This window comes from Mesitornis unicolor, unplaced genomic scaffold, assembly GCF_000695765.1.
Source record: "Mesitornis unicolor isolate BGI_N332 unplaced genomic scaffold, ASM69576v1 scaffold40308, whole genome shotgun sequence".
Taxonomy (NCBI): domain Eukaryota; kingdom Metazoa; phylum Chordata; class Aves; order Mesitornithiformes; family Mesitornithidae; genus Mesitornis; species Mesitornis unicolor.
The window spans coordinates 1-17,782 of record NW_010203217.1 but is presented as its reverse complement, the minus strand read 5'-3'; the positions used below and the strand labels follow the sequence as shown (position 1 = coordinate 17,782).

At 37.3% G+C, this 17,782-nt stretch overlaps 1 protein-coding gene across 1 annotated transcript; it reads right to left on the bottom strand.

Moving 5' to 3' along the window:
• Window positions 1-4,254: 4,254 nt before the first annotated feature.
• On the bottom strand, window positions 4,255-8,031 carry CCDC126 (coiled-coil domain containing 126). Its single transcript, XM_010190634.1, has 3 exons — window positions 7,900-8,031; window positions 6,860-7,263; window positions 4,255-4,505 (listed from the first exon to the last, which is right to left on the bottom strand). Exons 2-3 carry the CDS (start codon window positions 7,095-7,097, stop codon window positions 4,324-4,326), a joined length of 420 nt encoding a protein of 139 aa, XP_010188936.1. The 5' UTR covers window positions 7,098-7,263; window positions 7,900-8,031; the 3' UTR covers window positions 4,255-4,323.
• Window positions 8,032-17,782: the final 9,751 nt, after the last annotated feature.

The following is a 17,782-nucleotide window of genomic DNA, read 5'->3' as shown; positions in this document are numbered from 1 at the left end:
ATATCTGAAATAAAATTCATTAAAGACTGAGTCAATCCACATTTTCCATGGTAAACTATTGAATAATTTTTGGATAGCAGAAAAAGACTTTCTGCTACTGTAAAAGAGGTTGTGCTGCAAGGTAAGTAAGAGGACCAGAAATCCAGATGGCATCTTTTACCTCCTATGGCTGTGATGTAGCATACGGATGCTGCTGGCCCAAGATCTCTGAACACACCAAAGTGGGTTGAACATATGGACACTCAGTTACAGTACAGCTCTGTGAGACCCAAGGTGCTGCCTACACATAAAGCAACAGCTTAATGCTGCATAGGGTGTTGGCAGTTTCTCTCAACACCCTCTGTTAACAATAAAATGTGTGACCCTTTAAATTTTTTAAAATCCTTACAAGTTTGACAAGTGCTTTAAAATTAATCTCAGTGAAATACCAATGTAAACTGAAGACCACCACTTTTTTAATGCGAGAATAAATAATTTAGAAATAACTGTTTTAATATTTTAGACCTCAAGTCATCATTTTGAAGTTAGTCATTCTATTTCTATGCATTTGGTCTCTATATTAGCTGTTCTGAAAATGAGAAGAACTGAAGTGCCATAAAGAATAATGGAAATAGTTTCCAGCAAATTGTTTCCTTCCTCCACATTTGTTACCGGTATTCTGATATACATAAAAGCAAGTGCAAGCAGTACTCACTTATTGTAAGCTTCTAACCATGACCATACATTTTACTCCAATAAAAATTAGTTTGTGGTGTTATTAACCCTAGTTTACAGGCATTTAAAAATGTCAACGTGTTTCTCTTCAGTTTTGCTATCAGAGAAGCAGAACATGATTAGACATCTACTGAGCAGAATAAATTGATGAATGCCACAGGGAATGCGTAAGCTCATATGCAAGCAAGGGTCAATTAATAATGAAAGTTTTTTGCTGGAGGTACTGACAAATGTAGTTGTGAAATTTGTAGTAATTAAGATCACTTAGATAAGATAATTCAGTAGCACGTGATGCCACTGGTACTTAAGTGCTGTGATTTCATTTATGTATGTATTCTTTAACTTGGGCCTCATTTTAATAACCTAAATGGTATTTTTAAACAGATACAAATACACATGCTGCATCATCCCAGACAAACTGGTATTTAGCAAAATACCAGTTCAGTAACGATCTATTCCACATGAGAAAGATGGCAAAAGTCTAATTCATCTTCTTGGCTGCTATAAGCCTCCCATTTCAACTCTTGCCTTTGAAAAAGTATTTTATACGTTAAATCGAACCCCACAGATAGCAGAAGGCATTGTTTTGTGAAACACAAACTAATGAAAAGACACAATCCCAAAGGAGTTTATATTTGGATTAATTGTTAAAGCTTTCAATAGACACTCTACATGACCTTTAAAAAAACCCACACCAATTAAGTAAAAATGTTTTAGAAATTTAACTCATTCTATTAATTGGTGTATTTTGAGGAAGTATTTTCTAAAAGGTTTTTGAGAAAACATAATAAACAGTGAACTTAAATTTTATGTAGTAATTTTTCTAACTAAACTTCTAGACGTTCCCAAATTTACTCTGCTTCTGCATTCCCACGAACAAAAGCTGTCACAGCCAGTGATTACCCCCAGAATATGTTACCTGCACAGGAGGCACTTGGTCACTGAGGCAACTTGCACACATCACAGAAATGAAGCAGTCTGGAAATCTCTGCATTAGCAAATATTTTCAATTAGAATTTAGATCTATCTAGCCAGCTTCTTTAAATGATTGTGTTATTTAAAAACCAAGTATTTAGCAGTTACTTGGAAAAAGGGACAACTGTGCAATATGTTAGGCATGTTACTGGATGCCAAGGATACTGATGTTTCACAACACTGATTACAAGAATCTCTACATCCTTGTGCCATATTTCTGTATTTTTAAAATAATTTCATTAAAAACAGATCAGCAAACATCAGTGATCCTAACAGTGGATAAGCAGCTTGTTGAGCGCTGTCTCAGTGTGTTTCAGTAGAGTAGCTGTCTGTTCATCCATTCATCCCAAAGGCTGTTTAATGTGGTACCACCCAGCAGTTCTTCACACAATTGTGACACAATGCTTTGATATCTTCATTACATTGAAGTTACTATGGCGAGATTCAAAAATTACTTATTTAGATGAGGAAAGCAACAAAAAGAACTAGACAAACCAATCTTCCCTAAAAAAGAAAAATGTTTGTCTGCCAGTGATTTGGTTGTGGAACTCTGAGTCACATTAAGACCTGTGGTGCTTCTGGCTGTTTAGACAATCAATATACTCTTTTCTTTTCATTTTTCCTCATTAGAACTTTTGTTTGGGAGTGGATCTTGAATATTTTTTGCTACCTATGCTAAATAATCACTGACAGGTACAGAAGTACAAAAATTACTGATATTACTGTCTATAGCACAAAGGGACACCACCTACCAAGGTTTTGGTTGGTACCAATCAGGTACCCAGGGAATAAAAAACATAGATAGATATAAAAATGTATCTTCACACTGTCAATAGAGAATTGCAGATTCAAAAGAAATTACACACCTGGCTTCTTCACTCTTAGATTGAAGTGTGAAGAGTTCACCATTAAAAGCTAAACCAGTCATTATATTTTATTTTCATTTCTTTCTCCCGTCACCTCTAACCTGAGGAAAGTTTCAGGGCATTACAATTTCAAGAGTAAAAGAACTCAGCAATGGAGCAGGAAGAATACCTGACAGACTACTACTAAACCTCAGAGATGTACCATTTTCCAATCCTAGAGCACATGTAGCAAGAATGACAAGACTGTTAGAAAAACAAACACACAAACCAACCAAAAACAACAGGAGCTCTTACAGGTACAATTAAAAATTTATTTTTCTCTTTCTGCATTGAAGTGAGTACATGTTTACACACAATGTGACAGACAAAAAAATCATCTGGATACTAACTAAGGTTGTTGTAGGTGTATTTTTCCTTTATGATAGTCCGTCATATCAGCAGGGAAATTGAAAAAAAAAAAAAAGAAAAAACATGTAACTTTGGATGGTTTATCATCCAGCACCTACGGTTTCACTGGTAGCTTTTTTTCCTTAATATATGATTAGACCACCCCCACCCACCCCCAAAAACCCACTCACAGCACACTTTTGGCAGAAGTCCCTGAACATCCACTCCCTCCCCACCCCTGAAACATTCAGTACATCTTAAAAAACAGGCTCAGTGGCACTTTCTCTTTAATATGACTTCAGTTACACTTGAAATACAATGCATCCACACTGCAATTCACTTTGCTGTAAGGCTAACGTATACATAAGGCAAACATTACCTTAGCTCTCAAATATTCATGATAAGACACCCTCAGTACATATCTCTGTCAAATGCAGAGATGCCTTGTTTCCCTTCATTGCTTTTCCTCCTGATCAAAAAAGCAATTCAGGGAGATGGTGTGCTATACTCACCACAAACTGCAAGGTACTGAAATGTTTAAAAGAAACAGCAGTGAATAAAAATAAACAGTATTCACAGGTCCAAAACTTATTTCCATCACTTAAATAATTTTATCTGCAATTACAAAATACATATACTTAAATATCTTTGTAAGAAATAATCATCTAAGATATCACAGATTAGGATTTGCTTTTGAGAATCTAACTGACCTAACTCTGGCATAAAAAATATACCTGGACAGTGTTACTACTTCAGATTTTTTCCTACTATAATTAATTTCCTTAAATATACAGTAAATCCTCTCTAGTTATTCTGACAGATAGTGCAAATAAAGACATTCTTTGGGTCACAATTTTAAAACATTACCGCCAATGCTATCCTCCATTTAATATTGTTTTAGTAAATGAGTAACAAAATATTGTAAGTATACACATTTTCTAACATCTGCTTAGCAATGCTTTTTCCTCAGTTACTTCGGCTTAACACAGATGACAAAAAATGAATAAGCTACAATACTGCTCAGCTACCCAAAAGATATGTCATATTTATACTTAAATAAATATATTTAGAAACCTACCTGTAAGTTCTCCATTGCTTTCCATTTATTGTTATTATCCAATGGCATACTACATCAAATCATGATATCAAAGTATCTTTAAAGACAACAAAGATCACTTCAGAAGTACTGCTCAAAGGCAACGAATTAATGGTCTCAGAACCTACACACATAAGTTAGGCCTAAATAGATCCAGCACATTGTATAATAGAATAGTTTACGCTTCTTTTAGAGTCAACTACTGCTTTGCCCTAGGCCAGAGAGATAAAGCTTATTTTCAATATTACCTATCATAGATGCAGCAACACAAAGCGGCCCTGTTTGCTATCTATTGTTGCTGGCTGGTTTTGCCCGTTTATTTGAAGTTACTGGCACCTGATGACTAGTGCCATTGGTGCTATTTGTTGCTGAGCCATTCACAACGATGTAATCGACTTTGTTCTCCAATTTCACAAGGCGCTGTAAGATGTCATCCAGAAGAACAGCAATTGTTCTCTTAAGATCAGCTGAAGATAATGGAAAAAACAAATTAGACCCTATTATTTACTGCTTGTGAAAAAGAACTGCTATTTCAACATATATCACATATTCTGAACACTTGCTACTCTTCCTACTACAGTTTTTGGGAGAGTGCAGATTAGTAGACAAGTATAGAATTAAACAGCTGCTTGATTTTTCTTTAATACTATTTCTTTGTTATTTTAGGCAAGGAAGATACCACCATAATAGTGAACTGTGAACAAAATCAATTAAATATTCACGTGTAAGAACAAAACCCCTAATTGGGGCAGTAGACTAGTGAGTATTCAAAGGCAGTATTTTAAATTTCACCCAGACAACAGCACCAGAATACCCAGCTATGACACCTTTTAGCCTTGGACAGCAACTGAATATATTCAAATACTTTACAGTACAAAAAGGGTAGTTCTTAATAACAGATCTGTCCCACAGAAAAACTGCTAGGAGAAAGCATCTTATAACTTCTTACATAAGCTATAAAGCAGGGAATAAAATCCATGTGTTTAGGACTATATCGAGTGAAAAACAAGAAAAATGACAGTAAAAACATTCCCATATTCTGGAACACTAAAACAGTAACAGACCTTTCAACAAAAGATAATTACGCTGTTGCCAATGTTCATATCACTGTCTTCTCTCAGATTTGGAAAAAAGGAACAAACTTATCAGGTTTTACAAGCTGTCAAGATCCCCCCCAACACACACAGACACACATAGACTCTGTCTTTCCCCCCTCCCCACAATCAGTTCTTAACTAACCAGAAAAATTGGGGAGGAAAAATACAGGTATGAAAGTGAAAAAAAGAGAGAGTAATTAGGTAAAATCAAAACATTAGTAATAAATAATAATTTAAAAAAAACTCAAGTCAGTCCCTCTCCCTAAAATTAACTAGTTCTTCCTGAGTAATGTCATCTTTGGAAAAAAGAAGTTGCTTTACAATTGGAGCCAGAGCAGGGTCTGCTGTCAATGACACGCTGTGGGTCACGTACTCTGTAGTACCATTCTGTGCTCAACAGCCTGAGGGAAGGAATTGCCTACTCGAGTTGTACGTCTGACAATCAGCATGTAGATAAAGAGATTACTTATTTTTTTATTAAACTTAAGACAAAACCTCAGAAGGAAATCTCATTTGGAAATACACTGTCAGACTTACACAGCAGTAGAAAGCTGCAGTACACAAGGGCTTTGTGAAACAAATTACACAGAAAAGTAATTACACAGCAAAGGGGGAAGAAAAGAAAAAGTCATTTCTTACTGTGGTAAAAATGTTAACTTCATGAATGAAAGAATTAAAGGCTAAGGCATTTTGATACTATTCTCCCGCTTTTGGGTTGCTTCCCGCTCATCTTGTCATCACAGACTCATCTCCTTGTTCCTCAGCAGCAGTGGAAAGAGTTCAGACACATTTTTGTTGCTCATACTCTTACCAAAGCACCTATAAAGGGCATCCTATAACTGGTAGAGCCTACCCTTTGAAGGATTCCTTAAGGAGGGGATCAAAGTACATTAATATAAAACTTCACATATATTTATTTTAAAAAAATCTATTTTTAAGCCTTGTACTACCCTTATTTTCACAGCTACGGTTTTTCCTTTATTACAGAACACGGGTAGTTTCTTCAAACCTAATCACTAAGGGATTAACTAGAGCTCATTGCAAGAGAAGCTATGAGGGATCAAAGAGTTTAAATTATTAAGATATTTTTATAGCTTTGCTAAGAAGATCTCAAGACTACAGTCTCAAAACTATCCTTTCTGGATTTCAGAAGACAGGCACAGGCTCTATTAATATACTGTCGGTGAATACTGGACACATATTTATCAAGTTAATAGGTAAGTCAGGCAGAGATAAGATGTAGCAAGTATCAGAACTCTATAGACAAGGGACCTTATCTCTAATGGTTACTTCTAAAGCAAGGGGAGATTCTGCTAAATTCCTAATTGCCTCACAGTCTCAAGACTGCAAACTCAACCACTATGTTGCTTTCTGCTGCTTTTTCACTACTATCCAGGTATCTAAAACTTCAGTCCACATCAAGCATGTGCTCACTCCTCAATAGTTTAAGATTCAGAAAAAGCACAAAGTTCCTGTTGATTCTGTAAGCAACTGTAGTCATATACCTGGAGAAATCTAAAAAACTCCTGGAATCTCACGTCTGAAGCTTGATTTTGTACATCTTAATCTTCAGCTTCAGTGAATAAAATAAAATAAAATCAGTTAATATAAAGAGGGCTTTTTTCTCTTAAAGGCAGTATATATTACTTTAAAAAAAAGAAAAAAGTTTACAGTTTTCAGGAAAAAGAGATATTTTAATAACTACTATATCTTTTTCCTCTTACCATATCCTGCCATAGAGGCTCCTCCGCCACCATTCATTAAATTTTTATTTTCTTCTGCCAGTGCTTTGACGTATCTTTTACTTAGATCTAGTATCTGTCCACGCAACTCAGCGCTGCTTTGGCGTCTCGGATATTGAAAAGTGTAACGCAGCAACATCAAACCCCAAATGATTCCAAAAACCAGTAAAAACATACTCAGTTTCTGGGACATATTTTTTCTTGAAAATGTTAGAAACATTTCTGATGAAGGTCACAGGCGTGTCTTAATTTCAAGAGAAGTAACTGAACTTGGCTTTGTCAAATTATATTACATATTAAACAAAAATAAGACTTCTATGAAGTGAAAAATCTTCTAGTTGGATCATCTTGAATACATCTTCTCATGTTTTAGTTGGTCTTGATTCCTGAAATTTGTAAAATATTGCTGAGTTATTCAAAACTGCTACAGTTGCTGAGATCAAGGAAAAATAACAAGTTTCCAAATGCAGTATTATTGCACATTCTAGCAAACAGGTGTGGATTTGCATCTGCTTAGAGGTGCAGTCATCTTTCTATCTCACCTGTCATTTACAAGATTTCCATTTCTTATTTTTACCAATTCTTGTTCTCCAAAAATCAAAACTCCTAGTCTTCTATGAATCACCTTAAGTATTTTATACACTGCAATTTGAAATTACACTGAACACAAATGTATTTAAAACAAAATGCAATATCTAAACTTGTAAAACACTTATACACAACATCTTTATGAGTTATACACATGTATCTACACACAAGAAAAAGATCCTGTGAAATTATTCACTTGATTTTCATTCCTCGCTTAGAAGCATAGGGCAAGTATAAATAAATAAAATGCAGAACAAAGTTTCTTGGTTGATTAGTTAGTTTGAAGACAGGCATCACCCTTTTCTAGTTTTGTACAACGCTAAGATTTTGTTTTGTATTGGTGTCTTTCTAATAAATAAAAGAAATAAAACCAAAATGAACTGGTACATTGCACTCACTTTTAGCATTTTACTACTGCTTTAAAAAAGTCTTACCATAGCAGCCAATTCTGATCCCTCAATAGATTAAGGCTTCAGGAGAAAAACAAATGGCAGGAAAGCTTTAGCAGTTAAAACAGCCGATGTCCAGACAGTGTGAAGCAATGTGAGCCAGGCATCTTCAGGGAGCTCTGTATTGGGGAGGAAAAAAAAAATTAAAAAGTACAGGACTAAAGAGATCTTCATTTTCACATGGAGTGGTTGAAGTTGAGGGCTTCAAGCCATGTGTTTTTAAAACACAAATACATTTTTAAACCTAACTTGCTAGGGAAGAACACAGCATCCATTTCCATTTTATTATAGATGCATATGTTTGACTGCCCAATGACTGATCTCAATATACTTTTTTAAAAAAACTTGGTAAGAGTCTCACTGAAATGTGTCCCTCTTCTTCTGTTATAAGACAGTGACAGCAGATGTTTCAGATTCATCATATATGTATATACACATATATTTACATAGGTATCATTCTTTTACTCATTTCCCCCCCTCGAACAAATCTGATCTTTTCAGTCTCTTTACATGCGTGTACCTTATCTTACTCATTTTCCAGCCCCCCCTGAAACTTCTTCAACTACTCAATACTTTTTTGAGTGCAAGTGTCTGTTATTTAACATAGCCTGGACACAGCCACTCATTTTACATAATAGTTATCTTTTCCTTGTTATTCCCTGTTCTTCCCCACATATTACCTGACAAGAGCGCTTTTCAGACTGAAGTTTCACATTTAATAGAGACCAGACTTTCTATAGTGGTACTTCGGTCTCTCTTTTTAGTAGAACACGGAGACTAAATTTCTTATCCTGCCAAGCACTCCTCTAAACGGAACTCAGTCTCCGTGGTATTTTTCATTGCCTCTGCTGAGCATCACTGCCAGCAGTGTTCTGAGTTGTGCTTGTCGCTTCCCCGTCCCCTTCACTCTTCAGATAACCCTCTCAGCAGGCAGGCCAATGTGACTGGTTCGAGTGGCAAATTTTCCAAGTGCTCCAAAATCAACATGCATATCTAAATTATTCTTAAAATGCTCCGCCCAAGGCAGGGGCGGTATTAGGACCCGAACACCAAAGCGGCTGCAAAATAACAAGTTATTGTGTGTAAAATGCCCTATAGTAACTGCCACTACATAAAATCTTACATTAGTACGCCCTATGGTAAAAGCAAGTGGCAATCACAAGTCACTGAATGAGGAACAGCTCACTTCACCTTAACTGTGGGATATGACTGTGCACATGGACAGACAGCCAACATGCAATTATTTGAAATTGCACTGTAAATTCAGTAGGATGTACTTTGTTCAAAGAATGTGCTTATCCCCCCAGAAAAACTGTTTTTAAGATATATATTTGTCTTAAGTACATAAAATAAGTGAGAAAACAATAAAACCTTATATTCTACTCTATCAGCATAAATATTTGGGATTGTATGGTTAAAGATTTCCTGAAACAGATCCTCCCTAAACATGAGATAACCAAAACTTCTTTTTCCTAACTCTTTGCCAAATCCATGGCTCTGCACTCAGACTTTAAAGCATAAACTGCACCTACATCATTGTGAATCTACATAAGCCCTGAAGAGTATCAAATATGATGGAAAACCTTTACATATAAGATCCAGAAGTAGGTTATTCACGATGGCTCAAAAGACCACAGTATCTCTCAAGCAGAGACCACAAGTCTCAACTCCCCCTCCCAAAAGTCTCCATTTTATACTGTTTTTTTAAATTGTCTGAAAATAATAGCTCTTGCAGAATTTAAATTCAGTTCAGCTCTCCAGCCATATCTCATCCTGAAGTGTGTAGACAATATCACTACAGAGCTTTGGAGTGGAAATAACTCTGCCATCACGCTGTAAATAAGACCACAAGCCAGGATAAGAGCCCTGGCCAAGAGGAACAGATTGAATAAACTCCTGTGAAGGAGCAGTAGGAATTGCAGACTGGGTGTTTGCCATGTACATTTGATTCACAGAGCACACACTGACTCCTGAAACTAATGGAAAGCAAGGACTTCACCTGCTGGGCAAATGGCATAATACCCCAATACTGACAGTGGGCAAAGGAACTTAGAGTAAGCTGTACCAAAATTAAGGGAACTGTTTGTACTTGTCACTTTCCATATGCATTTTTAGAGGCCATTCCCCCTTAAATGAATTCCAAAGTTCTGGAGATTTGGTCTCCTCTTTCTTCTGGAAGTATGCACTTCTGATGACCCGTAACACACTCCCTGCAAGACCCTGCCAAGATTACGGTGTGTGGAGTAACAAAAATAAAAAGAAAAAAAAGGCAGTAAGCTTATACCCATGTGATTATTTGCAAGTAGGAAAAAGGGTATCAGAGCAGCAGGGTACATACTAGGAAGAAAATAGTACAATAAATAAGAGAGATGGATTGGAATATTCTTTAACCTCTTGTGGCCCTGAAGGGTCAGCACTTCTCTACACAAACATTATAGTTTAAACAAAACTTGTCCTCAGAGTGGACTTTTGTTTTTAGTAATTCAGAGGAAATATCCCATGAGATAACAACATTCATTTAATAAGGAACATGGTCTCTTATGATCTTTCTTTTCCCCCATTCTCTCAACTCCTCCTTACCCCCACTCCCCAAGTACAGGAAAAAGGAAGCTGGAACTTCCTTCTTCACACTGATTTCACCTGGGTAGGAACCCAGTAACAAGAAAAAAGGGCAGATCAGAGCTATGCCTTGCTGGAATTCCCAGCATCCCTAACCTGAGCCAAAAGAAAGATGACCATGAGAAGATGAGGGAGTACAGCCAGGACAAAATTTGAAAAGCTGAGAAGGGAAAGGAAAAAACAAAACAAACCAAACAAAAAGCCACCAAACAAAACCCCACAGACAAAAACAAAACAAAACCAAACAAAAACCCCCACAACAAAACCAAACCAACCAACCAAACTAAACCATACCAAATCAAACAAAACCCCTGACCTCACTGTGCAGGCAAAACAGCAATCCAAGAATCCACAAAGAAGAGAGTACCTTCCAGATAATTCTTTCAAAAGGCAGCCTGAAGTGATGATGCAAGTGGCAGTTCTTCCAAGTTCTTTAACATCAACATGCTTATCTAAATTATTCTGAAAATGACAAGCCCTAGCCAGGGGCAACATTAGAACCTGGAACTAGAAGCGACTCCTGAACAGAGCATCTGAGACTAGCTTTGTCTTTCACAGATACAGAGAGTTTGGTTTTCTTCACTGCTGGTTGGCTAGGAAATGTTTTGTCAAAGCCTGCCAATGTGGATTTAACATTGCCCAGCGACACCACAACAATTACTGACACACATCTGGCAATGAAAGCAAGAAACTAAGGCACTCATCCTCTCCAAAATATAATCATGTTTCTATCCTCTGAGCTGTGTTTCAACATTAGCCATATATAAAATACACTGAGTGTATGAAATGAATCATAGAATGGTTTGGGTTAGAAGGGACCTTAAAAGATCATCCAGTCCAACCCCCTTGCCATGGGCAGGGACACTTCCCACTAGACCAGGTTGCCCAAAGCCCTGTCCAATCTGGTTTTGAACACTTCCAGGGAGGGGGCATCCACAGCCTCCCTGGGCAACCTGTGCCAGTGTCTCACCACCCTCACAGTAAAGAATTTCTTCCTAAAATCAAGTCTAAATCTACCCTCTTTCAGTTTAAAACCATGAAAGGAACAAGGGACATTAAAAAAAGCAGCAGAAAGTCTATTACTATGTTCTGTAAAATCTATTATTATGTTCTGTAATAAAGCAAAGGTCTCGTATTTCTGATGGTACTTAACTAAACAGTAGCATCAGACTTCTGTTTGAATACTGACTCTTCCCCATGACAACCAGCCCATACTTACAAAACATCTTCTTTGAATTTTGTTGCAAAGTCTTCCTCAGATTCTGCTTTCCTTAATCCCAGCAAAACTCAGAGATTATATTCAAGCACAAACAAAAAAAATGCAACAGTCTGTAAAGCAAAGGAATGCTTGATGCATCCTCTGAAACAATCTAAGGGTATAATGAAAACAAGCCATATCCAAATCCTTAAAAGGTTACAGCGCACCTTACAGCACTGTCAGTTCTGCTGGTCAGTCAGCTCATGAAAGACTGGTACAGATTAGACATCATTTTTCTAGTCTGTCCGAGAGATCCCAGCCTTCCTGAAGCACTACAAGTGGGTATTGGCATCAGCACGGCAAATTTAAAACTGTGCTGCAGAGATGGTGTGTACCTTCTATTTTGAAAAATGTACAGGACAGATGACCATTATAAGAGAAAAAAGAAAGAAGCAGGCCCATCAGGTATTTTTGATGGTTATTAGTAAGCAGCTTTAGCAAAAAAAAACAACAAAACAGACTCGACAAGAGGTGAAGAACAGAGAAAAACTGAAGCCTGAGATCCTCATTCCATTCAAGTACCAAAAAGACTTTAAGGATAAAGCCAAGAAAAATGCACTGAAAACAGTATTGTTAACACACAGGTCAATAAAGTCACCTCTTTGGTTATATATTTTGAAAGAGAGAATGCCAAACACTGATGCAGTAGTTTCTCAGTGATACCCTTGAGACATATATAGATCTCTAATGAATTAATAAAATGGGGAATTTTATTCAATCTGTTACTTGCTACGATAATACATATGTGTTCCTCACTGCCAAATTATGATCAACAACAATGTGACACAGTGAATTCAAAAGCAAGTCTGGCTTTGTGACTGATTATCATTATTAACTGTATAAACACAAGGAGTGATTTATCAAGACAGATTAAAAAAAAAACCCTGCAACTCCAACTACAGACAGAGGAAGTGGAAAATAATCTTGTAACAGAACAAACAGCAGACAAAAATCAGGACAGTACAAATAAAAGCTGACATTAATAATTACTATAAAATAATTGTACAGAATACCAGGAAATATTTCTACAGTTCTATCAGCTCTAGCATATTAGTTTTCTTTTTTGCATCTGAGTGTACTTCCCCCAGCCCATTTACCCCTGTGACTTCAAAAATCTTTTGTTTTCCAACAACAAAACTTGGAGCATTATGATCACTCAGGTGACACACGTCACACTGACCATTCTGAGAGCAGACAGGCCAGTTCTATGTAATCTGGAAATGTATTGGCACAGTCACCATGCAGGAAAGGAAATCAGACATCTAAGGAATGACTGACACACACAAAAAAGCACAGAACACATTCACTAACCAATAAATCTTTGAAGACAGGGACAATGAAATAAGCACCTAGAAGCTCAGGACTTATGTGTTCAGACTTTCTGGAACACCAAAAATGATGTATGCATTCTGGTAATTTGCAGTTTTAGATGGCTATTGGTTCGGCAGTAGGAGAAAAATCTGCATGATGTGCAGCTGAGAAGTTAAGTATATCCTCTTACACAGGGCCACAGAAACTTCAGTTCTCCATTCCTACACAATACAAATTCCCTTTAACAAATTATTTTACCCACATCATTCATATATAAAACTGGTTCCCAAGGAAGAATTGCATTCCTCGTATTTTTAAGAGCACATGAATTTTAGTCAACAGAAAAATGTCACCAGCAGAGAGGAAAAAGAGGGATACCCTAATGTCAGAACCTTAGCAATGCCCGACTCAACAGAGCCCATCAAAATGCTATTCCTGTGTGCGGGTGAGACCTGAGGGCCTTTCGAGACTGCATCACAGATCAGTTGACAGAATTAATATTAATATACCTGCTAGGGTCAAGTGAAAAGGTCAGCACTATACAACACACTGTCATCTTAACAGGTAAGAAAGCATCTTTCCAGAAAAAAAGACTGTCCTATCAGTATGATAGCTGCCGGACTGCAGGTTTTCACAGTTCTCTACCGCTTTTGGAATGCACTGTCAAGGGAGTCTGCCTGTTGCCTGGTGTCTCTTCTAGGACATCTATCTTTATACCTTCTCCCACAGCACATGTTCATTTACTCCCTGCCTCTGCATGCCCTAAACCTGTAATTACCAAGGAATGCTTAAAAAAAAATATATTCCCTTGCCTTATTGCTACTTGTCTTTCGGGGAATACCTTTAATGGATATTTCAAGTAAAATCATAGAAAGACATTGCATTTAAGGCAATAGCAAAAATGGGTAATGACCAAGAATAGGTATTCTACAGTGCTGCAACAAAGATGAAAATCTCCTTATGTGTTCTCCCCAGTCCTTGTCTCTCAATGCAGCCAAAGGATATCTGGGCCAATGAAAGTCACAGCTCACCAAGCAGACGGATACTGCCACTGCGGAGGAGCAGCTGAAACTACCTCAAACATACCTTAACCCAGGAACAGTTGTACCTCCTACAGGCTTCTAAGAACAGCAAGGAACCAATCTGTTTGGTAGCTGGACTTTGAGTTGAAAGCAAAAACATTATCGCTTTAGACTTGAAAACCCACACACCAAGTTTACGGTGGTTCTGGTATAAAATCATCTGAGAGACCAACACTAAATTACTTTTTGTATTCCGATATTTCAGAAATTCTGGTGACTGGTTTCTACTTTGAATGCACATAGTCCTATTTGCATTGCTTTTATTTTACACTTTCTGCCAACAGTTGCTTTTATTTTGCATTATGCCAAAGGAGCCTGCTTAAGTACATTTTGGTACCTTAAAGTATCCTGGTCTTTTTCAGCATCCCTTCCCCCTCTCTTTTATTTTGCCTACTACTGTCAGTGAATGCTTTTTAAATAAACCAACTATTTAAAAACAGAAATTCTTTGTTTCTTGCTTGTAGGCAGTCAGCCAAGATTCAAGATTTTGAGAGGGGAAACGACTTGGCAAGGGTTGTGAAGAAAATTAAAGCAAGCAGCTATCAATGGGAATAGTATATTGAACTTGCTGAACTTCCCCTCCTCCCACTAGGTCCATCTGGGCCTCAAAACGTTTCTACATCTCTGTATCAGCTTCTTAAAAAAAGACCCCAAAACCAAACCAACCAACCAACCAAGAAAACCCCAAACAAACAAACAAGAAAAACCCAAACCACCAAACTCCGCTTCATCCCATCTAGGGCACTTTTATTTATTTTTTTCTTTATGCTTTATTGCTGCTGTTCAGGTCACAGTAGGACCCTTGTTCATAAGAGCCACAGTTACGACACAGCACGAGGTACCTTCTTAGCTTCTCATTTCCCGATAAGATTGCCACAATTTTTTTATTGCACTTGAGTGCTCAGCTATGACAAGTACCCCCTTGCAGCGCCCTAACTGGTATCTCTACTCCCTCCTCACTGCTGTGTTTGCACCACCTTTTCCAAAGCCCCTGGGACTCCAAAACTTCCCTTTGAGATGGTAACTTTTAGCTAGTTTGACAGAGAGCCATACCTGCAAGATCACAAATGTAGGCTACATTGAGGAGAGAGGGATTTTTTACTGAACATTTTAAAGAGAACTAAAAGGGGAGGGGAAGGGGTGTCAACTAACAAAGTGATGGTTGCAGTGGTGGAAAGTTTGCCACTGCAGAACTGGTCACACATATACACACAATGCAGCATCCTCACAAACACTATTCCCATAGAACAGTTACAAAAAAGAGTTTGTACCACTGGGGAGAGAGGAAGACTTTTAACTTGCTTGGTTTTATTTCAAGAAACCTGCAGAATTCCAACTGAGTGTGGATGTGTGCATGGTGTCCAACAGTAAAACTACAATACAGGTCTCAGATTCACACTCCTTCCCAGAAGACTGGTCCAGTTGAAGATTTTAGAAAAATAACACTGGAGGAAATGTTAAAGACAGGTATGTTCTTTTCTTCTACATCTTTTATTATCTCTAGATCAACTAGTTAGTTTCTCTTAGCGTAGTGGGGGTTATGACAGACAGTAATGAGCAATCCAAAATTAATCTTTTAAACTACGTAGGCAAATAGTAAAATAAATAATTTTTTGTAAAGTTGACAATCAGAAAAGAAAATTTAGGAGACTATTAATAATGCTCAGTTGAGGAAACCCAGCCGATCTAATGGTACAAGTTTTCAACCACAGGTGAAAGAGCTTGTCAAATAAGAAATACCAAATAAAGTACATTCTAGCACTAAACTTGTACCAGGACAAAACACATTCATTTGAATGACTGAGCCCCACAGATTTTCTGACAGCTACAGGAAACAATTCAATGGCTATTTTTGACACTTACTAGTCTTCAGATATGTTGACTACACAGCTGACAATTTAAGCTGACAGCATGCATTTATCCTACTTACAGTTTGGGCAAGATGCAAGAACCAGTGCCCTTAACTATTCTTGGAAACTGTACGAATGATCATGAATTCCAGGGGAAATACCTTACTTTTAGCAGTTAAATGACATCTGATCACCAAGCTCAATCACAGTATGTGAATAGCAAATACCGCTGCCTCCTTCAAGAAGCTAAAAGCCAAAAGGAGTCTCTAAAAGCAGAGACTACAAAAGCTTCAAAAAAGGAAAAAAAAAAAAAGGAAGTAGCTTTCTTTCCAACTGTAAAACCCTTAGGAAAAAGGCCCATTTACTAGAGGAAAGGAATTCCAGCATAATTGCTTAATCCTCTGGAGTTCTCAAGTACCTAAAATGAATATGTTGTAACACATGAAATAACAAAAAGAGGGCAGAATAATCTAGGCTTTATACACATGGGTATCTCCAGCAGCCAAAACTAGAACAAAAGTAGCAATAAATTTGCACGTTTGATCTAAAACTGCAATCACTCCACTTCTGACACTAGAACAAGATGCTACTTACAATGTACTGTTATCATTTTCATATTGTCTCCTTTCTTTGATATTCTCATGAGCGCGAAACAGCAATTCCTGACATTTGCTCCAAAATAAACACTACATTACAATTAGAACAAATCACATGCATGCTTAGTGATTATGTTCAGCATGGTCATATTCTGAAGGTTCTGTTACAAAAAGTCACAATTCCTACAAAGCTCACTTTTCAGAGTGAAAAGCTGCCTCCTCCATTTACCCATTGAGGGGGCAAAACATAAAAGAAACCCCCCCCACCTCAAAATAACAACAAAAAAAACAACCCAATTGTTAACCTGATCTAAACTGCACTAAGGAAACTACCCATCATGTCATAGGACAGAACAAAAATATTCTCTGCTTTGCTTTGTGGCACACAAACACAGAAATTACACCTCATTCTAGCTGTCAGTATCTTCTAGATGACAAGATACATAAAAGAGAATTTACAGGATGCTACCATGTTAGATTAGGAAAGAAAGTCTATTAATAATGAATGATTAACAGAGCTACAGAAATAAGGTAGAGATAATAGTATGGTATAAATATTTACAGAAATAAATTTAATGGAAGATTAAAATGTAGTTAAAATAGAATTAGATTATACATATAAAAGCAATTTTATTATATTGTAAGAAGGAAGCATCATTCCACAATCCTTGCTGTCAGGAAGTTTCATATATTATAATCTCCTAACATTAAAACAAATGTTTTTCCCGTTATTTTTTTTATGCAAACTTGTTAGTGCCAGAAGATGGCTTAACCTACCATGATTAATGATCCTGTCCTTGCTTGTGTATTAATTAAACAATTTTCCTTCCTTCTAAGTTTCATCACATCCTTATAAGCACACTTTACTTCTTTGAAAGTTAGATCCTTACAGTACAAAGAAGACATCGACCCTGCAGAGTCACTGCAGTCATAGTTTATGACAACAAGGCCACTACACATGAAGGAGGAAACCAGAAAGCCCTCGTTTCCTTCACTGCTTCCTCACCATCCAAGGACACTGCCTCATAGCGCCGGAATACGGTTATCCAGCCGAAGGGCACATTCAGCCACGGCGGGCAGCAGCGCACACACCCCGTACCCCAGCACCTGCGAGAGGTTGCTGCAGTAACAGTGCCACCAGCCACAGACACC